We start from the raw sequence: 22,609 nt of genomic DNA, 5'->3' as shown, positions 1-22,609 counted from the left end.
CTGTACTTTCGTGGTCGGTAAATGCTCTTGATGTTGGCGTTAGGGGAAGGCGCATTTGACGTCCGGTAACCACCTCGTGAGGGGTGAGGTGGTGGTCGGACCCTGGTCTATTCCTTAGCTCAAATAGGACTCTTCTTTGTTGTTTGCTGTATCTTTGCAATTGCCTCCTTTAATAGGCCATTCAGGCGTTCAGATACACCGTTGGCCTGTGGGTGGTATGCACATGCAAATTTATGCTTGATGTTCAGCAAGGATGTGATGTGCTGGAACATTTCGTTTGCGAAATGTGGGCCATTGTCTGACCTTAACACCTCGCACACTCCCCACCTGGGGAAGACCTCCCTCACTAGGAATTTAGCTGCTCTAAATGCATCTGGGTGTGAACAGGGCCCTGCCTCAATCCACCTAGAGAATGGGCATACTACTACAATCATATACCTATTTCCTTGACATATGTTGATCATATCAACATAGTCAATATGGAGATGCCGGAAAGGTCCCTCTGGCCGGGGTATAGTACCTCTTATCACCTTTAGAGTATGGCCGGCCGTAAACTGTTGACATGTGAGACAATTACTGATAAAGTTTGACACATGAGAATTTAACTCGGGGCAGAACCAGTCTTCCCTAATTCGTGCTGCAATTACTTCCTTGCCTGTGTGGGCTGGATGATGTAGTTGGCTCAGGGCGGTGTTCAAAAGTGCCAATGGTATTACAACCTTTCCAGTGCCACCCTGGCGCCATAGTGCGTCGGTTGGTGACATTGTGCATCCTCTTTTTACCCATATTTCTTTTTCGGCCATTGGTGCAGCCGCTTGTAGCTCCATAATCTGTGTGGCTGGGAGATGGGTGTACCCTTCTCTTATCAACATCTCCTTAGCCATTCCCCTCCCTCTCCCTCTCTGTGACTCTGGGGGGTTCCATATCTCACCAAAGTATGCAGCATACTTCGCATGTGCGTCTGCTGCTGCATTCCCCTTCGAGACGTGGTCTTCACCATTGGTGTGTGCGGTGCATTTTACTAAAGCTAATTCTTGGGGGTCATTTATTACTTCAATTAGTTCAGCCAATAAGAGAGCATGTTGCACTGGAGTGCCATCAGCTCTCCTAAACCCTCTTCTTCTCCATTTCGACAGCCCTGAGTGGACAGTGGATGTAACATATGCGCTGTCGGAGTATATGGTCACCCGTTTGTCAAAGCTTTCCTTCAACGCCAAGATCAGTGCAACTAATTCCGCTGCTTGAGCAGAGTAATGCTGTGGTAATTGTACACATTTCATTGCCACACACACCGGTACCTCCATCATTTTTACCACTGCTGCCCCAGTCCTCCTTATACCATCCCTTTGATCGATAGTTGATGACCCATCAATAAACAAGAGCTCACCTCCCTCTAGTGCGTTTTCTTCAACCTTTCTAGTACATGAGTACATTTCAGTTATTTGCGTACAGTCATGGGCATAATCTCCCTCCTCAATTACTTCTGCTAGGAACCTTGCAGGGTTGACCGTGCTACATCTAACAATTGATAGTTCAGCTCTGGATAAAATGATCTCATAACCTGATGCTCTTTGCGTGGTTAGGGTGGATTTAGGTTTATTCAATATCGCAAATAGTGCATGTTCCACAAACAGTGTAGTTGGGCACCCCATGGTGATTGCTGATGCTTTTTCCACCGCAAAAGCAGCTGCGGCGAGACCTTGTTCGCAAGGGAAGTGACCTAACATCACAGGATCTAAGTGGCCGCTGTAAAATGCTACTGGTTTGTAGCCCATGCTTGTTTTTTGAGCCAACACTGCTTTCATTACTGCTGAGTCGCAATGTGAAAATATAAAAAATTGTCGCTCATAGTCTGGGGATGCCAGTACCGGAGCAGTTGATATTGCATCTTTCAATTCATCAAAAGCCTCTTTCATTTCCATCGTCCACCCCAGCTTTTTCTCCCCTTTATTAGCTTCCCTTAACGCCTCAAGCAGGGGTCCTATGTACGAACTGTAATCAAATACCCATGCTCTACAGTAGTTGCACAGCCCCAGGAACTGCTGCAGTTCCCTCACAGTTTGTGGCATTGGAGTGTTTGAAATGGCCTGTGCTCTTTGTGGTGCAATCTTTCTTCCATGTTGGGATATAAGCTGACCAATGTAAAGTACCTGTTCTTGACAGTACTGTATCTTTTCCATGTCTACCTTGTAACCTTTTTCAGCCAATATTGTCAACATCTTTAAGGAGTCCTCTCTGCATGTTCTTTCGTTTGTACTGCAAATTATTATGTCATCCACATACTGCAACACTGTGCTTTCCACTTCAATGTTACCCAAATCCATCTGTATTACTCTATTGAAAATTGAGGGTGATTCGCAATACCCTTGTGGCAATCTGGTGTGCTTCCACTTTGTGTTTCTGTAAGTGAAGCTCGTCAGATCTTGTGACTCTAGGTGTAATGGTATTGAGAAAAAAGCATTTTTAAGGTCGATCACTGTAAATCGTGATGCTTCTGCTGGAATGCCACACAATATTGTGGCCGGGTTTGCTGCTACGGGATAGTCTGCTTCTACTATGTTGTTCAATGGCCTGAGATCCTGTATGAAGCGCCAAGACCCCCCTTTAGCCTTGCGCACTGGGTACACAGCCGTGTTACATGGTGATTCTGAGGGGACCAATATGCCATTATTTATATGGGCCGTTATGGTTTCATATATGCCCTCATCTGCCTCTTTTGATAGTGGGTACTGTTTTACTCTGGGGAGTATTGCACCTTTTTTCAATTTTATCCTTACTCCCCCTATACTTTTTATGCACCCCACGTCATAGGGGCTAGTAGTCCACAATGATTTGGGTACCTTTGACATATCCTCCTTAAAGAAGGGGACTGGGGTGCATGCGGGTGCCTCAAGTGCCATTGCAATTTTCTGTGCTACTTGTTTGTAAGCCACTCTTAGCCATATTTCCACACTCATCATAAACACCATTTCACCTTCCTCCTTTTCATCTGAGAACAGCTCCTCATCTGACACCTGGGTGAGCCTACATCCTTCTGCTAATGCTGTCACGGCCCTCCATGCTCTTCCTTCTCTGTCTTGGGCATGTACAGCAATGTAATCAGCTGTTGCAATAATGCTCTCAATGTCCATTAGAACCACCTTTCCTTCTGGTTCATTAACAGGTGTTTCTGGTCTGAACAGATAGGCTGCTGGCCTCCTCCATATGTTCCCTTCTATCCCTGCCATCCATGCAATTGCCATATCTGTTCCATACTGGAATAGTTTGCCATCTACTGGCTCCGCCCTAATCGCTGTCTGTCCGCAGTATGCTTGCATAATCTGTCGTGCTGTGAGCATGTTAATCCCTGGAGTAGAGCAAATTATGCCGTCCTCAGTAAAGGAGATCGTCATATTCAACCTGTTCATTATGTCTCTCCCCAGTATATTTACTGGTGAGGCACTATAATATAGAAGTGGAACTGACAGATCATAATCTCCAATAGATAAGGGAATGTTATCAGTAAAGGGAACCAACCCTCTAGCCCCAGAGAGTCCTTGGGTGTTCATGGCTTCGCCTGACATCTTAAATTTACCTTCCCTTATGCAAGACCGGGTCGCCCCGGTGTCAACAACGAATGATAATTTTTTGTCACCTATCGTTACCTCTATGCGTGGTTCCTCCGCACTATTAGGTGTTACTGACAGGATGGGACACACCAAGGCCGTCTGTGGGCTGTCCTCTTGATGGTACAACGACTGGCCATTTCCTGTGTAAGGGTTGTGTCCCAAAACCGTCACCCTACCCAGTTGTGTTTGTTGTGCTTGGGGTTGTTGTGTCATCGCTACCTGTTGTTGTGGCAGTGAATATGTTTGTGGCTGTTGTTGTGTTATTTGTTGTTGTTGTTCATTTCCCTGTTGCAACGTCTGCTGTTGTTGTAGGCCCTGCTGTTCCTGTGAGGGCCTTGGTTGTCCCTGTTCACTCCATGATGGTGTTCCTGGTCTAACTCTACACGTGCGTGACATGTGCCCTAATAGTCCACAACTCCAACACACCGGTGGTTCCCTACTCTGCCATGGAAAGCTCCCTGTGTTGTCCTGGTATACTGGTTGCCCTGTGGGGTAGGAATTTCTAAGTCCTCCCACCTGCTGTTGGGTGTTATATCCGTATCCTCTCCCTCTCATAATTCCTCCTCTCCCCCTGTTATAATTATAATACCCAGCTCCTGCCATTGGATGTCCTCCTCCCATGTTATTCGTGTATGGTTGGATTGGCGGCGCCTGTTGTGTTATAGTCTGTGAAGGTGGTATTTGGGAGGAATCTTGTGCAGCCACTACTTGTGTGGGGCTTTGGGTCATTGTTGTAGGCGTAGTTATTAGTGCCCCTTCCATTGTGTATTTAGTAAGCTTTTTCTGTACTAGTTTAGCCTCTTCCGTTTTCCTGTCCTCTTCCTTTTGTTTCATTTTTCCTTGCCATGTCCTGCAATGATGTACTATAGTCAGTTGTATTTCTGGCCATGGTTTTGCTTCCATTCCCACTACTTTCTTTAGTTGTTTCTGAACTCCTTCTGGGAGCCCTTGTACTAGTATATGGTAAAATATTGCTGGTGTTTTTTCCCATTGTTCTCTAGTTTCCATGCGCCACTTCTCTTGTATTTCCTGGATATAATCAACAGGATCTTCGTTCTCACGCATCTTGCGGGAGGTAATTGCTCCTATGTCTGATGTGTCTGGGTACTGTACCCTCAGTGCCTGCCATAGTGCATGTCTGCAGTTTGCGAATGGTGCCCCATCATGCGATGTGTTTGTTATTGTTACCCCATGGAATCCCGCTCTCTTCCAAATGTCATCCGCTCTATCCCCTAATATTGATATTAAAAGGCCCTTTACATCTCCTACTGTCAGTTTCTGTCCTGCGGTGTGTTTTTCCATTTCATATATCCACTTACCCGCACCTCCACTTAATGATGGGAGCCTGCATTTTATATTTTCTTTATCGGTATGTTTCCAAGGGACATACTGTGGTCTAACCCCTCCTCTCTCCAAAAGTGGCATTAAGTTATGTCTCGTTTCACCCTTTGTGTTCCATAATATCGAGTCCTCACACCCTTCCTCCTCTTCCCTTTCTTCTACATCTTCAATTTCGTCCGTATTTCCCCTGCTCGTAACTCTTTCTTCTCCATCTTTTCCCCTTCCTCCATCATTTCCTGTATTTAATGTGGGCATGTGTATTCGTCTTTCCTGCCTGCGACTAGGGAGGTCTCTAAGCCGACATGCATAGTGTGTCAGTTCGTCTGTGAAGGGCGCAAGTTTTATTTTGCGTAACGAGCGTGAGGTGGTTGAGCATGTAGGGTGCGATGGGGGAGGGCGTGATGGGGATGGGGATGGTGCGGCCTCATGTGTCAGTCTTTCCGCTATTCCTTTCTCTCCCTCCTCACTTCTCTCCAGCTCATCCTTTCTCCTACTGATCCATGGTGAGTCAGTGTTGGTCCGGGTGATGTATAGTTTGTCTAAGCTTTCCCTTTCACTGTTTCTTCCTTCCTTCTCCACTCCTTCTTCTTCCTCACAACAAAAGTCAGTCATAAACGGCACCCCCCACTCGGTCTTTTTCCCCTTGATCGTTACTGTTTGTAAGTCTATTAGGTCCAGTTCTCCTTTTTCTCCTTTATCAACCGCTCCCCTTTGTGCTGATGTTGTTGCTACTTCTGTGTTTCTATATACATCCCCCCATGCTCCACTCTCCCTTCTCCTATCTTCTCTTTCTCCTTCATTTCTCTCCTCCATCTCCCTACTATTTTCCTCCCTTTTCCTTTTTAATTCCTCCATCACTTCACTGCTCATCTGTTCCAATATTCTTTCATCCTCTTTCTTCCTTTCCCATTTCACCCTTTCTCTTTCTACTATACTCTCTATCATCCTCCCTTCTTCGTATTTCTTAGTTGTTTCTGATAGTAACTGTTAGGAAAGATTTCCTAATTGTAGGTAATTTTCCTTCCATGTGGCAACCCCTAAACTTTTTGCTGTTGTTTTTCACCTTGTTCTTGACTTTGCCAGAGAAGTGCAGCCTTCTGCGGCACTCCTCTGGGCTTTCGCTCCTTTTCTTACGGGGAAACTGACATGCCCTTAAGACAGTCAGTACCGGGGAACGCTGTTTCCCGTAGTTTCTTTTATCATGTTGCGGCTTTAGTGCAACATGACACAAGAGGGCACTGTAAGCTAAGTTACAGCTCTCTTGGGTCTCCAGCCTTCTACAGGCCCTAGATACTCGTTTAGGATTGTATTTGATCGGTGCAAGTCATTCAGGGACTGGAATGGTGGCAGCGATCGTTTTGTGTATTTTGAGCTCCTTTTGGCGTTCTGAGCGCATTTTTCGCGCTGAACCCAAAATGGTGGCCTGGCTCCCAAAATGGCCAGACCACGAGGCTCCTTTGTCCTGTCCACTGACCGTCTTGCTCCCTTCACCTTCCCCAGGTCGAGCGACCCGGGGCCTTCCTTATTTGGGCATGTACTTTCCCGCGAAACACGGATGCTTTCGGGGGCTTCTACATGTCTTTTGTGTGCCTCCAGGATGTGGGCTGGGATGTCTGGTCCCAATACACATCCTGGGTGCCAGAGAGTCTAGGGTAGTGTGAATGCCTGGGACCACCGTGGTCCGTGATTGGTCCACGAATGGTGTGTGTGTTGATGAGCGGATCTCCCATTGGCTCCCCTCCGTTTTGGCGCGAAGGGAACCGTGGATAAGAGGGGGCTGGAAACACCACTACCATGTCGATCTCCTGAGTTCTCACGAACGAAGGAATACAGGAGCCAAGTATCCTGCAACCAAGAGGCTGGACCGAGGAATCGCTGGTGACCCGCTGAAGGACTCCTCCTTTGCACTGCTGTCGTCCTGTGAAACCCTTTCCTCCTTTGATCGAACCAGAAGGCCTGTACTGGTGCTTCGACCTTTGGAATAGCAGGAACAGCTATTCTCGGCGACTTCATCATCTCCTGCCAGTAAGCCTTCGGAAGCGTCTCTGGGCCATCCAGTTGACTGACCAGCTTACAAGGGAGTCTTGCTCTGTAACCGCCGCCAGGTTGTGTTGTATTTCGAGTCCTTGTCACTCTCACACGCTTAGTACACTTGGCGTTCCCAAGTCTGAAGTGAGTAGTGTACATTTGGCTCAGATACACACGGCCGCTCCGTTGCCCTGCTGAGGTGACAAAACTGTGCAGGTTTCTTCGATTGGGACGTCTTTTTACTCAACACGACGACGAGGCGTTCCCTGCTCTTCTGAACCTGCCAGCTGCTGAAACTGACGCGGAGAAGCCTGGGTCTGCTTGCATCGGGGACCGGTGAGTAGTTTAGCTAGGATCTGGTCGCCCTCCTGCAGGAGCCCATTGCTTTTCCCCGCTGTGTAAAACAGCACCCTTTTGCCGTACTCGCGCTCTGCTTCTGCCCACTGTGGAGGCTGCGCTTGAGTCGCGGAACTTGTTCTCCTTCATTTGTGCACTGAACTGAACTGCCTGATTTCCTTAGAAGAGACTCTCCTTTTGCCCGTTGGCACCAGCGTGTGCAGGTACTTTGAGCACAAGGCTCCACTCTTCGCAGGGCTCGGACTTCCATCTAGTTAGGTGCCTCTGAAGGCGAACTGAGTCTAAAGCATTGTATCGCACTGCCTGTTTTCCTTCCCTTGCAGGTGGACTACACATTTCGTGCATATAACGCTTGCGACTGTCGTATTTGTATATATATTGTATTGGTATGGTATGTGTTGGCTTAATATTGTGATATTGTGATTTTCTCGCTACGGTCATTATTTTAAAGGCCTTAAAATAAATGTGTATATATTTTTGATATAACAACTGTTTGGAGTAGTTTGTAAGCGCTCTTGCTTTGTGTGCTCATTGCAGGCTTTCAGTCACCCTCTTGAGACCTAGTCTTGACCGCCGCGATCGCTACCTTGATTGGTCTGGCTCCTCCAGAGGTTACCCTGTTCCAAGTAATTAGGTTGGCCTTCTGAACTTCTGCGCCACCAGGACAGAGTTCAGAAATCCGTCTTAACAAATTGGTGTACAGCGGTGGGATACGACCGAAGGTATCCAGTGTTGCGCACGAACTAAGGCATTTCAGGTTATTCCAACCAGGACACGTAGTGAATTGTTGTAGTATAACTTTAAAAAGGCCATAGTCCTATCTAACAGTATGGAAACAAATACCTTGTTAACTTTAAATGCTTCCAAATCAGAAACATTGAAGAAGATGTGTGCGGAGAGAGGTGTTTCCTCTCAAGGCACGAAATTGGAAATGATCCAAAGAATCGTGGCGTGGCAAGAAGCGCAGCTTGACGCTATAACTTCTGAGGACAGTGCAGAAGGTGGTGGGGCTGCTCTCACTGGTAGAACTGACGGTTCTGCCGCTGCACTGATCCATCGCGACCACAAGGACAGGGAGGATGTGATGTCTAATGTTTCCTCTGCCAGTGCTGATGGGGAGGCTATGCTTGAATTCAAGAAGCAAGAGCTGCGGTTTAGGCAGCAGGAGCTTGAATTCAGCATAGCTAAACTGAAAATCGAACAGGCAGAAAAACAAAAAGACAGGGATCACCAGTTGGAACTGGCCAAGCTTCAGTTTGCAAATGGGTCCAAGGGTCCTGGACATGGGTCTGGGGCCTCCTCTCATCAACGGTTTCCGAAAGATCTGCTCAGTGTGTATGAGGAAAGGAATGACATTATGGACTGGCTGAATGCGTTTGAGTATGCATGCGAAGTTCAACAAGTTGACAATGCTGATAAGATTGCATGGTTACTCAGCAGACTGCCCCATTCTGGCTGTAGTGCCATTATGGAAATGTCGAAGGCTGAGCGAGCTGATTTCGCAATGTTAAAGCAAACTCTAATTTTAAAGTTTGGGAAGACTCCGGCCCAATATTTGAAACGTTTCAGAGAGTATAGGAAAAACAAAGGTGGTACTTGGGTATCTTATGTCACTGAATCCTTGAAAAACTTAACTGGCTGGGTCGAAGGTTATAAGGTTTCTACCTTCGAAGGCATGATAAATCTTGTCATGCTGGAACACATTTTTGCTTCTTCTTCCCCGGAGCTTAAGCAGCATTTGGCCGATTCGAAGGAGATAGATCCTAAGAAGCTGGCCATTGCAGCCGACTTATGGGTGTCACATCGAGTGTCCCATAAGGACAAAACTCATCCTGGTAAGCAGGAGGAAGGGAAAAAGTCCAAAGATATGGAGGGTGGAGAATCTGATAAATCTTCTTCTCATAAGGGCCACAAAAAGAAAAATAAGGGTAAGACACAAGAGAACTCACAGGGTAGTGGAGGTCCGCCTCCGAAACAGAACTCTGGTTACAATAAGCCTCCCTATGTAAACAGACCCAATGGATCTTGTTTTGCTTGTGGAGCAACTGACCACGTGAAGGGGGATCCCCGTTGTAAGGTTAGACCTTTGGGGGTCCACTCCGCTAATCTGGCCTTCTCCTCCTACGAGGAAGAAGAGATTACAGGAGCATCCTTCTCCTCAGACTCATTTCCCAGCGGGATAGAGGCTGAGGTAGTTTTAGTGTCCCTGGGTTCCTGGGAGCCTAAAGTCGCAGAGGCTTATGCTAGGATTCCGGATAATACCAAGCACTACTTTAAAGACAGTGTGCTGATCAATGGAGTGGATACTCCAGCTCTTAGGGATAGTGGGTGCAGTCGCACTGTAGTGGATTCTACCTTGGTAGACTCAGAGGAAGTTGCCAGAGCTACTCTGATGCCCACTAAGTTGGCTGACGGCCCCCTCCGTATGTTTCCCGTAATACCTGTAAATCTTACTTTAAATGGTACAGCAGTCAGGATTCCAGTGAGCATTCAGAGAAACGTCCCGGGAAAGGTCTTGTTAGGTAATGATCTCAGAGCTTTAGGGCTCGTAGGAGACACTGCCGAAAGACCCTACACACGGTCTCAAGCACGGGCAGCATTGGCCAAGTCCAATACGCCGCCCCAGCCGAAGGGGAAACCCAAGGCGAAAGGAGTCGACAAGTCAAGACGAGGGAAAGAGAATATTCCCCCGAGCTCGCCTACCACTGCGGTGGAGGAAGTTGGTCAATCGCCCGGGCCTGACGAGGAGGTGGCGATGCCTGAAGTATTTGACCCCAACGATCATCCTGAACTAAAAGACTTGTTAGTTGAAGGAGGTCCTGATAGGGACGAATTCAGTAAAGGCCAACGTGAGTGCCCATCTCTGGAAGGCCTAAGGAGACAGGCCTGCTCCCAGCTTGAGGGTGAACCTCCTGGGACGCATAGGATTTATTGGGAAGGTGGACTCCTGTATAGCGAGCCCACAGAGTCTACAGAAGGAGACCATAGGAGGTTGGTGGTTCCCCTTGCTGTTAGGCCCTTCCTCCTGCAGTTGGCGCATGAAGTTCCCCTTGCTGGTCACCTTGGTATGAAGAGGACCAAGCAAAGGTTATCCATGCACTTCTACTGGCCCAAGATGGGGGTGCAAGTAGAAAGTCACTGCAGGAGTTGTACCTCCTGCCAGTGGTCTGGTAAAGTTGGCGCGACAATCCAAGCTCCGTTGGTACCGCTCCCAGTTGTGGGGGTACCATTTGAAAGGGTAGGGATCGACATCGTTGGTCCCCTTGACCCGCAAACATCCTCAGGCAATAGGTTTATCCTGGTGCTGGTCGACCATGCAACCAGATATCCTGAGGCCATCCCATTGAAAACTGTAACTGCCAAGTCAGTTGCAGAAGCTTTACTCGGCATATTTACTAGGGTTGGCTTCCCTAAAGAAGTTGTGTCGGATCATGGCAGCAACTTTATGTCGAAGTATAGGCAGGCTATGTGGAAACAATGTGGGGTCACCTACAGGTTCTCTTCTGCATACCACCCCCAGACCAATGGTCTGGGGGGGTGTTTCAACAGGACGATAAAGAGCATGATTGGGGCTCTGGAGGAGCCTCAGAGAAGAAAATGGGATCTTCTTGTTTCATGCTTACTGTTTGCCTACCGAGAGGTACCACAGGAGGGTGTTGGCTTCAGCCCCTTCGAACTTCTGTTCGGTCATCCCGTACGGGGACCCTTAGCCATCGTCAAGGAGGGATGGGAGGTGCTCACTCCCCCTGTTACTACCAACGTAGTTGATTATGTGCTAGGGCTCAGAAAACGGATGGTACTTCTTATGGGCTTGGCTAGTGATAAATTGAAGGCAGGGCAAGCGCTGGTGAAACATTGGTACGACCAGAAAGCTTCCCTCATCAACTTTACACTTGGTCAGCAAGTCCTGATCATGAATCTCATAAGGCCTCGAGCTTTCCAGGACAAATGGTCAGGCCCTTACCCAGTGGTGGAGCCCCTGGGTGAGGTTAACTATTTAGTGGACATTGGAAGGCCTGAACAGGCTCCAAAAGTGTTTCACGTGAATAGGCTGAAGGCTTTCGTCCCAAGCGTCGAAATCGCAGCACTGCTACTGGCTTCAGATGTTGAGGAAGAGGAGTCTGAACCTCTCCCCGACCTGTTCCAAAGCAGTCCTTCAGATAGCTCTTTTGAGGGTGTCCGAGTGGCCCCTCACCAAAATGGACAAGGCTCAGTGGTTTACCTTGGACATGAAGTAGGTGGAGGGAGGAGACAGCCTCTACCCAGTAAGGTACAAGCAGTACAAGACTGGCCTACCCCCACTACGAAAACCCAAGTGAGAGCCTTCTTAGGACTCACGGGGTATTACCGCAATTTTGTGGCAGACTATGGCACCATAGCTGCTCCTCTGACTGCCCTCACAACTCCGAAGAAACCCAAGAAGGTAACTTGGACCGACGAGTGTGAGAAGGCCTTCAATGGCTTAAAAGACTCCTTGTGCCAGGCCCCTGTCCTTAGGGCCCCTGATTATCAAAGACCTTTTATCGTGCAGACGGACGCCTCTGACACTGGGATAGGAGCTGTACTATCACAAGTAGATGAGAAGAGTAAAGAACACCCTATCGGTTTTATTAGTCGCCAGCTTAAGGACAGAGAGCTCAGATGGTCCACGGTAGAGAAAGAATGTTTCTCTGTTGTGTGGGCCCTAAGGAAGCTGAGGCCCTACCTCTATGGGACCCACTTCACTGTGCAAACTGACCATAAGCCGTTAAAGTGGCTAATGAACATGAAGGGGGAGAATCCAAAGTTGCTTAGGTGGTCCATAAGTCTACAAGGCTTCGACTTCACTATTGAGCATAGGCCAGGTGTCCAACATAGCAATGCTGATGGGTTGTCCAGAATGTTTAACCGACCTGAACAAGAGACTCATCCAGGGGTGGATTAGTTCCCCCTGTCCATAGTCTGGGAGGGGCGAGTGTTAGGAAAGATTTCGTAATTGTAGGTAATTTTCCTACCATGTGGCAACCCCTAAACTTTTTGCTGTTGTTTTTCACCTTGTTCTTGACTTTGCCAGAGAAGTGCAGCCTTCTGCTGCACTCCTCTGGGCTTTCGCTCCTTTTCTTACGGGGAAACTGACATGCCCTTAAGACAGTCAATACCGGGGAACGCTGTTTCCCGTAGTTTCTTTTATCATGTTGCGGCTTTAGTGCAACATGACACAAGAGGGCACTGTAAGCTAAGTTACAGCTCTCTTGGGTCTCTAGCCTTCTACAGGCCCTAGATACTCGTTTAGGATTGTATTTGATCGGTGCAAGTCATTCAGGGACTGGAATGGTGGCAGCGATCGTTTTGTGTATTTTGAGCTCCTTTTGGCGTTCTGAGCGCATTTTTCGCGCTGAACCCAAAATGGTGGCCTGGCTCCCAAAATGGCCAGACCACGAGGCTCCTTTGTCCTGTCCACTGACCGTCTTGCTCCCTTCACCTTCCCCAGGTCGAGCGACCCGGGGCCTTCCTTATTTGGGCATGTACTTTCCCGCGAAACACGGATGCTTTCGCAGGCTTCTACATGTCTTTTGTGTGCCTCCAGGATGTGGGCTGGGATGTCTGGTCCCAATACACATCCTGGGTGCCAGAGAGTCTAGGGTAGTGTGAATGCCTGGGACCACCGTGGTCCGTGATTGGTCCACGAATGGTGTGTGTGTTGATGAGCGGATCTCCCATTGGCTCCCCTCCGTTTTGGCGCAAAGGGAACCGTGGATAAGAGGGGGCTGGAAACACCACTACCATGTCGATCTCCTGAGTTCTCACGAACGAAGGAATACAGGAGCCAAGTATCCTGCAACCAAGAGGCTGGACCGAGGAATCGCTGGTGACCCGCTGAAGGACTCCTCCTTTGCACTGCTGTCGTCCTGTGAAACCCTTTCCTCCTTTGATCGAACCAGAAGGCCTGTACTGGTGCTTCGACCTTTGGAATAGCAGGAACAGCTATTCTCGGCGACTTCATCATCTCCTGCCAGTAAGCCTTCGGAAGCGTCTCTGGGCCATCCAGTTGACTGACCAGCTTACAAGGGAGTCTTGCTCTGTAACCGCCGCCAGGTTGTGTTGTATTTCGAGTCCTTGTCACTCTCACACGCTTAGTACACTTGGCGTTCCCAAGTCTGAAGTGAATAGTGTACATTTGGCTCAGATACACACGGCCGCTCCGTTGCCCTGCTGTGGTGACAAAACTGTGCAGGTTTCTTCGATTGGGACGTCCTTTTACTCAACACGACGACGAGGCGTTCCCTGCTCTTCTGAACCTGCCAGCTGCTGAAACTGACGCGGAGAAGCCTGGGTCTGCTTGCATCGGGGACCGGTGAGTAGTTTAGCTAGGATCTGGTCACCCTCCTGCAGGAGCCCATTGCTTTTCCCCGCTGTGTAAAACAGCACCCTTTTGCCGTACTCGCGCTCTGCTTCTGCCCACTGTGGAGGCTGCGCTTGAGTCGCGGAACTTGTTCTCCTTCATTTGTGCACTGAACTGAACTGCCTGATTTCCTTAGAAGAGACTCTCCTTTTGCCCGTTGGCACCAGCGTGTGCAGGTACTTTGAGCACAAGGCTCCACTCTTCGCAGGGCTCGGACTTCCATCTAGTTAGGTGCCTCTGAAGGCGAACTGAGTCTAAAGCATTGTATCGCACTGCCTGTTTTCCTTCCCTTGCAAGTGGACTACACATTTCGTGCATATAACGCTTGCGACTGTCGTATTTGTATATATATTGTATTGGTATGGTATGTGTTGGCTTAATATTGTGATATTGTGATTTTCTCGCTACGGTCATTATTTTAAAGGCCTTAAAATAAATGTGAATATATTTTTGATATAACAACTGTTTGGAGTAGTTTGTAAGCGCTCTTGCTTTGTGTGCTCATTGCGGGCTTTCAGTCACCCTCACCCCTCTTGAGACCTAGTCTTGACCGCCGCGATCGCTACCTTGATTGGTCTGGCTCGTCCAGAGGTTACCCTGTTCCAAGTAATTAGGTTGGCCTTCTGAACTTCTGCGCCACCAGGACAGAGTTCAGAAATCCGCCTTAACAGTAACCTCCTCTTCCACATTGCCATTTCCTTTTCTTTTTCTTCTTCTTCCCTTTTCTTTTCTCGCAGCACTACTCTTGATACCCTTTCTGCTGCTGCTTTTACCCTTTCAGCTTCTCTCCTTTGCTCCTCATTTCGTTCCCTTATTTTTTCCAATTCGTTCTTACCTTCTTTCCTTTTCCTCGCTCTCTCTCTCTCCTCCCTCTCGAGCTGCTTGATCAATTCATTCTGCTCATCCCTTAATTTTGCTAGTCGTTCCTCCAAAATCTCTTCCTTTTGTCTTAACAGCTCTTCCCCCCTCATTTCACTCTCCCTGGCATTATCCTCGTCTGTTTTCTTTACTACCTCCTTCTCTTCTCCTGTTAATGAACCTCGTAATTTTAATAATATCTGTGCAGCTACCCACTCATCATTTCCTATTTCCGCAGTCTGGTCTTCTCCAGTCCTCCCCTGCCCTGCTGGCATCTTCCTATGATCCACATATGGTGGAGGGCTGTATGCCGGGTTCGAGTATCCCTCAGCCGCCCTTAACTGTCCTCTTTCTATTTCTCCTAATTCTCTTAAAGGGTACAACCCCCCTCCCTCTGTTTTCACTCCCTTTGCTAGGGGTATATCGTTGCTCTGTTCCTTTTTTATTTCATCTGATGTATTATTCTTTTCTCCTCCCTCTCCTCTGTTCCCCGTGTTCTTTGGGTCCTCACTCCCCTTTTTCCCATCCTCTCCTTCCTCCTTAATCTCTTTTTCTTCCGGTATTTCCCCCATAGTGAACATTCCATTTGGTCCTGGTCGGGACCCTTGGAACATCCTCCATAAGTTAAACACCTCCATGTGGTTTGCCAACTTCTTCCCTATATATATATTGTGCAGATGGTTTAATAGTGAATGTTGGGCATATGGATCGAAGCTACCATTAGGCGGCCACGGTGTTAGCATTTTGTTATCCGTCCCCTGGGTCCATTCTATGCTGTTCTTAATCAGTTTCTCCCTATGGGGTGGCAGTGTTGTGCATATGTGTTGTAGTGGGGTAGTGAGGGTGTTCCCCCACCCTCCCGATCCTGTCCCGTATGACATAGTAGCGCTCCACTTGTTACCCTTCCCCTATCTGGTAGCAGTTTATCTCACTAGCAGTTTACAATATACAGCCTTATATCGTTACCTGGCCCCGTAAGTTTGGGGACTTACGATAGTCCGCTAAGGAAAATTATAAAAAATATAGTATTTTACATTTGTATATTTTCTTCTGTCTTTCTTTCTTTATACAACACCCTTACGGCCCCCTGCCGCCGAGGCGCACGTAGCCCCCTGCGGCTGCGTACCCCTTATGACGTTCTTATACAGTCGTCCTATTTTCACGTGCTCCTCCCCCTTCTACACTTGCCTTGGCCGGCGTTCTCCATGCGCAGCCACGTTCCCCGTTTCGCCTTTCCCCGATCAACTCCTTTACCGTTTATCTCCGTTTCCACTCCCTTACCACACTTCTCTTCCCCACCACCCTCAAAACGAAGATGCCTTGTGCTCGCGATATCCTGTGAAAGCCCTACTGGTGACGTCACCGATCTCTTCGAGCTACTGGTAAGTTCTTCATATATTCTTTAAGTTCAAAATACACTTGCAATCTACCCCCGTTAACCTTACAGCTGTCTTCCTGTCACTCCTGGAACAAGGTAATCAAATCAATAATATAATCGGACTGTGCACACTGCGTCGCCTCGCGTGTGATACGCCCCTCGACAGGAGGGCTTAACCAGCCAATTATCTTCCGTATTGGGCAACTAACTAGCTACCGCCTACAGGGAAACGTCATCTACCTATCGAGTGTCTTGCTCGAACAATAGGGATCCTCATCTACTCATTGATCAATAAATGCCAAATCGTAGGAAACCACACACACCCACCCTTGCATGTATTCGCGACCTAGGCCAATCAGTTTCTACGAGCGGCCGCACGTGATGTTTTCGTGCTCCGCCCCCCTCTCTCGCGTAACGTAGCCGACTGCTCTCGCACTTGTTCGGCTACCATTCATTCCATTGCCAACACTAAATTGTCAAACCTTCGCCGCGCACCTGTGCAACACCTCCCCCTCCCGTATTTAATTCCTCCCCCCTCCCTCACAATTTCACATTGCTTGTTGTGCGTGGCATGCTCACCAAGTTCTCTTGATGCGGGGCTGCTCGACTGCGTGCACCCCTCCAAGCGGCTCGTCACCTCCCCTCGTCTGGACCACGTCTGGACACTCGCCAACCGCGGGCGGGATACTTCTCAACCGGCTCCCGAGGGCCAATATCCGGATTGCGCTGTCCGGTCTTCTCGCAGCTCCGCGATGGTCCTGTAGTCCTCAGAAGGGGGCAACGGCAGAGGGGGCCGCGCCGCCGGGCCTCCTCGCAACGGGAGTGCCTGGAAAAAGTAAAAATAAAAAGGCAGATCTTAAACAGATCTCAGCAGTGCCTCCAACTTGTCGGGGGGAAAATTCTGCCGGGGTCGGCCGGGCCGTCCGCAGACCTCCGGGCAGGGAGGCCCCAACTCCTCCCGTATATCCCAGATGAGATAGAGTATGAGACACACGCAAGAAGCAAGGTGACTCTGCTGTTTATTAGACAAAAACGGCAGGGATGGGTCAAGGATCGTACGCGTCCGTCCTGACACACACACAATCGTGGGGCTCGCAGGCCCTTTTTACCTTAGTATGACGCGCTACTTGCGTCAACTTGGAAAGTTAGCAAAAAACCTATCGCCACTCTTAATTGGTTGCTCGAGTGGTAGGGTTAGAATAGCATACGTATAGAGAACAATATTAGTGGACAAGGGTTAGTCAGGTGATATATCTGGGTTGTCCCTACAATTAGATACATGAGAATTGTTACATGAAGACCCCTGATGATTGGTTAATGTTAATGGCGTCAGTGATAAGAGCCCCATGTTCTGATTGGTGCGCCCGCGAGCTTCCCAGCTTGGGACCATCGCTTTTCCCAGCTCTCGGTGTACCTGTCATTTGCAACAATGTTTCACTATGAGTACGTGCAGACAATGTGAGGACTTATTCATGAGCTGGAAGGCCGACTACTCCCACTGTTGCAGATGTCCATTGAGCCTTTTAATTGTATCTGCCTGTGTCTTGTAACGAGGAATCCAGACGCCTTCTTCCTCCTGGGCTTGGCATCCTGTCAGGTTCGGCTTGGTCACGTGAGGTGGGACCGTGTTTGAGGCAGAATTCTGCACAATTAATATTGTTTTTCCACTGTGTGCCTGGTTTAATTTGCAGGTGTGATTTTATCGTTGGTGTGCGGCGTGCGAGGTTTCAACATCGTGGCCTTGATGGTCTGCTTTCGGAATGTGGGTTTGCAACATTGCGACCTTGGCTGTTTGCTTTCGCCGGGTTCATTCTGCAGGATCAGCAACCTGACTCTTGTTCTTTTAAAGTCCATGGAAGCTCTTGTTTGCGGCCTACTTAGGCCTGGTGTATAGATAGAACCGTTTGGTGCACAGGCGCTTTAGATTATAGTATCATATTGTCTTATGACCAGTATCGTGTCTTCGTTATATTTCTCATTATGGCACCTGGGTTTAGGAGAAGCGTAAGCAAGCTCTTTAGATGAGTTCATGATGCGTCTTGCGTTTCTGCATTTTGAGAGCCTATGTGGAAAATAATAAAGATGCACGTCCGTGAGTATGTCTGTCGCCTACGTCATAGCACTGAGTATATTCTTCGTGTAGATTGGTGCGGGAGTGTCCAGTGTGTATATTTGCACAGGTGTGCTGACCGTTGGCTAGGTCGTCATGGCATCTCTAACGACGTGTAGGTTTTAGTCTAGTTGATCCGTGCCGCAGGTGTCGGCATGGGCAGGGCGGGCTGCTGGGCAGGCAGATGGACACATCCGTATGTTCCTGTACCAGGGTATTTGGTCGTCTGGCAAACTCTTCTCGTGGCGGGTGCCTGGGCCGTGATCCTTTAGGCCAGGCGTGAGAGGGGAAGGACGGGAGCCTGTTTTTCCATTCTCCCACTTCAGTTTCCGGCCTTGAAGGTTTCTTGAAAGTAACAGCTTCCTGCCAAAAAGGTCAAGGATGTTGTCCCTCTCATGAACCTCTTGTGCCTGGCTGTCTTTCTACCCTCGTTCAACTGCTGACTCCAAACTGCTGTACCATTGTGTGTTTTGCCTTGCTCTGAGTGTGCTCTCGTGCTCCGCCTTTTATCTGTGTGGGAAAGTGCAGTGGAAGTCAGGTGTGGATGATTGTCAACAATTGCCTGACCTCGCCTGACCATACTATTGAGACATGTCAGGTACACGGCTCGGGGTGTGTGTCTGTTTTCTCCCAGAGTGGGCTGTCCATGTAAAAGTGTTTGTGCAGCAAACGGGAGTCAGGGGTAAAAACATTTCTAAATATCACATCGAGTAGGATGGGGTAAAGGTGTTACAGGGAAAACAGGGATACCGCGTCTCACCATCCAGTGTCCCACTCTCACTCATTGAGGACCCCTCACCCAGGTGATCCACCCACACTGGTCCAACCCCAGGGTCTGGACCCAAAGGCGGGGACCGTGCCCTGGCCACCTGCGAGATCCCCGGGGACTAGTGGGTGAGACACCTGGTTTATCACAGTAGCAAGAACAAATATAGTATTATGCATCTGTGAATGTAAACACAATGAGACAGCCCATTAAACTCTTGAGGAAAATACTGCTATAGGTTAATGTGCCTACTGGAGATATTTGTGAGGAATGTGCAAGTAACAAGCTTCAATCGGGCGAGGAATGACTTAACCTTGCATCTTTCTGCAAGAGCCGTTACGGTGAAAAACGCTGTCATTGCATGGCAGACTTCCACCTCTGTGGATCTAGGCAAAAGTCAATCACATGTCAAGCAGGCCTGGATCACATGTCAAGCAGGCCATTTCAGGCAGACCTCCTCCTCTGTAGGTCTGGGCTACAATCACATGTCAAGCAGGCCTGGATCACAGGTCAAGCAGGCCTGGATCACATGTCAAGCAGGTCATGTCAAGCAGACCTCCACCTCTGTAGATCTGGGCTCGAATCACATGTCAAGCAGGCCTGGATCACATGTCAAGCAGGCCTGGATCACATGTCAAGCAGGCCATGTCAAGCAGACCTCCACCTCTGTAGATCTGGGCTCGAATCACATGTCAAGCAGGCCTGGATCACATGTCAAGCAGGCCATGTCAAGCAGACCTCAACCTCTGTAGATCTGGGCTCGAATCACATGTCAAGCAGGCCTGGATCGCATGTCAAGCAGGCCCGGATCACATGTTAAGCAGGCCATGTAAGGCAGAACTCAGCCTCTGTAGATCAGGGCTTGAATCACATGTCAAGCAGGCCCGGATCACATGACAAGCAGGCCTGGATCACATGTCAAGCAGGCCATGTCAAGCAGAGCTCCACCTCTGGACATCTGGGCTTGAATCACATGTCAAACAGGCCTGGATCACATGGCAAGCAGGCCTGGATCTGCCAATCATAGTTTGCAGGTTAGTAAAGGGAATGCCATTGAGGTATGTATTTCTAGGCCAAGGAGGTTCATTGCAGATATTTTACAATGAAATATCTGTAATGCTGGGGCACAGTCAGTGATATGTCTGGCATGTGGCTGAGTCTAGCCAAGTCATTTCATTCTTTTAGGCACTTGTTTTAACCGTCTTACTCTGGTAGAGACATCTGTCTGACATATGTCTGACTCTGCGACAGTCTTGATGGAATTTTATAGGTGAGCCTGGTATATCGAAGTCTCTTTTGCAGGCCTGCAGTCTTCGTTCTCGCTTGGTTCACAAAGTGTTGCAACACTGCAAGTAATTTTGTTAGAACCACAGATGATCCTCCGTAGAAGGGCAAACTCAGCAGAGGGACACTTACAACCGCATTCGTTTCTTAATGGATACTGATAGAAATCTGTGCCAAACCCCTGTCCACAGATTACCTCTGATTGCAATCCGGCCGGCAGGTTGAATTCCTGCACTAGTGCCAGAACTCCTCATGCATTCCAATTACAATTTCTGCAAAGAACGATGACTCCAATAGAGAATGGTTGTTTTATCTCCAAATGGCAAAGATGGCGCCATTCTTTGGAATCAATGAGGCAATAGCGGCAGCCCTTTCTGCAGTGACGGCGGCCATTTTAGATCTCTTACACACACAATGTAAATCACCACAGACTCACATTGATAGAGAACAACTGCACAGAAAAGTCATGCATTCATAGGATGACCTGCTTTACAGTGCCTAGAGGTCATACAACCATGTACCAGTGAATTTTGAAAAATAAACGTAATTGCATGTTGTTCACAAACTAATTCCACCATCTCGCATTGATTTCTAGTAATGCAAACCCAAAGAAGAAGTTCCCAAAATTGCATCGCATATTTCATGATTGCTCAGGACATACCTTTCTCTTTCTCGCTGTAGCGACTGATGTTGCTGTTGTCGCTGTAGAGTGGGCCCGCAGTGGCATGGGGCTTGCAGCTGTGATATTGCGCGTTCAGGGTGTTGACAGTGATGTATATCAGGTGCAGCATAATCTTGCCAAGCTCAGGATCCATGTAGGGATACTGCTCGAGAGGTGAAGCACATTGCATGTCAAAGATATCATCAATGCATGTCTTTACTGACAGACTCCCCAGTGATCATCAATGCATGCCTTTACTAAAAGAAGACAGACTCCCCAGTGATCATCAATGCATGTCTTTACTAACAGAAGGCAGAATCCTCAGTGATCATCAATGCATGCCTTTACTAACAGAAGGCAGAATCCTCAGTGATCATCAATGCATGCCTTTACTAACAGAAGGCAGAATCCTCAGTAATCATCAATGCATGCCTTTTCTAACAGAAGACAGACTCCCCAGTGATCATCAATGCAGGTCTTTACTGACAAAGACAGAATCCCCAGTGATCATCAATGCATGCCTTTTCTAACAGAAGACAGACTCCCCAGTGATCATCAATGCATGCCTTTACTAACAGAAGGCAGAATCCTCAGTAATCATCAATGCATGCCTTTTCTAACAGAAGACAGACTCCCCAGTGATCATCAATGAAGGTCTTTACTGACAAAGACAGAATCCCCAGTGATCATCAATGCATGCCTTTTCTAACAGAAGACAGACTCCCCAGTGATCATCAATGCAGGTCTTTACTGACAGACTCCCCAGTGATCATCAATGCATGCCTTTAATAAAAGAAGACAGACTCCCCAGTGATCATCAATGCATGTCTTTACTAACAGAAGGCAGAATCCTCAGTGATCATCAATGCATGCCTTTACTAACAGAAGGCAGAATCCTCAGTGATCATCAATGCATGCCTTTACTAACAGAAGGCAGAATCCTCAGTGATCATCAATGCATGCCTTTTCTAACGGAAGACAGACTCCCCAGTGATCATCAATGCAGGTCTTTACTGACAAAGACAGAATCCCCAGTGATCATCAATGCATGCCTTTTCTAACAGAAGACAGACTCCCCAGTGATCATCAATGCAGGTCTTTACTGACAAAGACAGAATCCCCAGTGATTATCAATGCATGCCTTCACTAACAGAAGGTAGAATCCTCAATGATCATCATTGCATGTCTTTACTAACAGAGGGCAGAATCCTCAGTGATCATCAATGCATACCTTTACTGACAAAGACAGAATCCCCAGTGATTATCAATGCATGCCTTCACTAACAGAAGGCAGAATCCTCAATGATCATCATTGCATGTCTTTACTAACAGAAGGCAGAATCCTCAGTGATCATCAATGCATGCCTTTACTAACAGAAGGCAGAATCCTCAGTGATCATCAATGCATGCCTTCACTAACAGAAGGTAGAATCCTCAATGATCATCATTGCATGTCTTTACTAACAGAGGGCAGAATCCTCAGTGATCATCAATGCATACCTTTACTGACAAAGACAGAATCCCCAGTGATCATCATTGCATGTCTTTACTAACAGAAGGCAGAATCCTCAGTGATCATCAATGCATGCCTTTACTAACAGAAGGCAGAATCCTCAGTGATCATCAATGCATGCCTTTACTAACAGAAGACAGAATACTCAGTGATCTTCAACGCATGCCTTTACTAACAGAAGACAGAATCCTCAGTGATCATCAACGCATGCCTTTACTATCAGAAGGCAGAATCCCCAGTGATCATCAATGCATACCTTTACTAACAGAAGGCAGAATCCCCAGTGATCATCAATGCATACCTTTACTAACAGAAGGCAGAAT

At 48.0% G+C, this 22,609-nt stretch overlaps 1 protein-coding gene across 9 annotated transcripts in view; it reads right to left on the bottom strand.

The window, feature by feature from the left end:
• Positions 1-22,609, bottom strand: part of UNC79 (unc-79 homolog, NALCN channel complex subunit) — a 538,994-nt gene that overhangs the window by 223,813 nt on the left and 292,572 nt on the right. For all 9 annotated transcript variants that reach the window (XM_069637971.1, XM_069637972.1, XM_069637973.1 and 6 more), the window contains one exon: positions 20,774-20,936. In XM_069637971.1, coding sequence (XP_069494072.1) covers positions 20,774-20,936 — 163 coding nt within the window. The remainder of the gene's footprint in view (positions 1-20,773; positions 20,937-22,609) is intronic.

The sequence above is a fragment of the Ambystoma mexicanum genome, chromosome 14 (genome assembly GCF_040938575.1).
Source record: "Ambystoma mexicanum isolate Mex_15411 chromosome 14, UKY_AmexF1_1, whole genome shotgun sequence".
Classification (NCBI taxonomy): Eukaryota; Metazoa; Chordata; class Amphibia; order Caudata; family Ambystomatidae; genus Ambystoma; species Ambystoma mexicanum.
The sequence above is the reverse complement of the archived record's forward strand: the minus strand, read 5'-3'. Positions and strand labels throughout refer to the sequence as shown.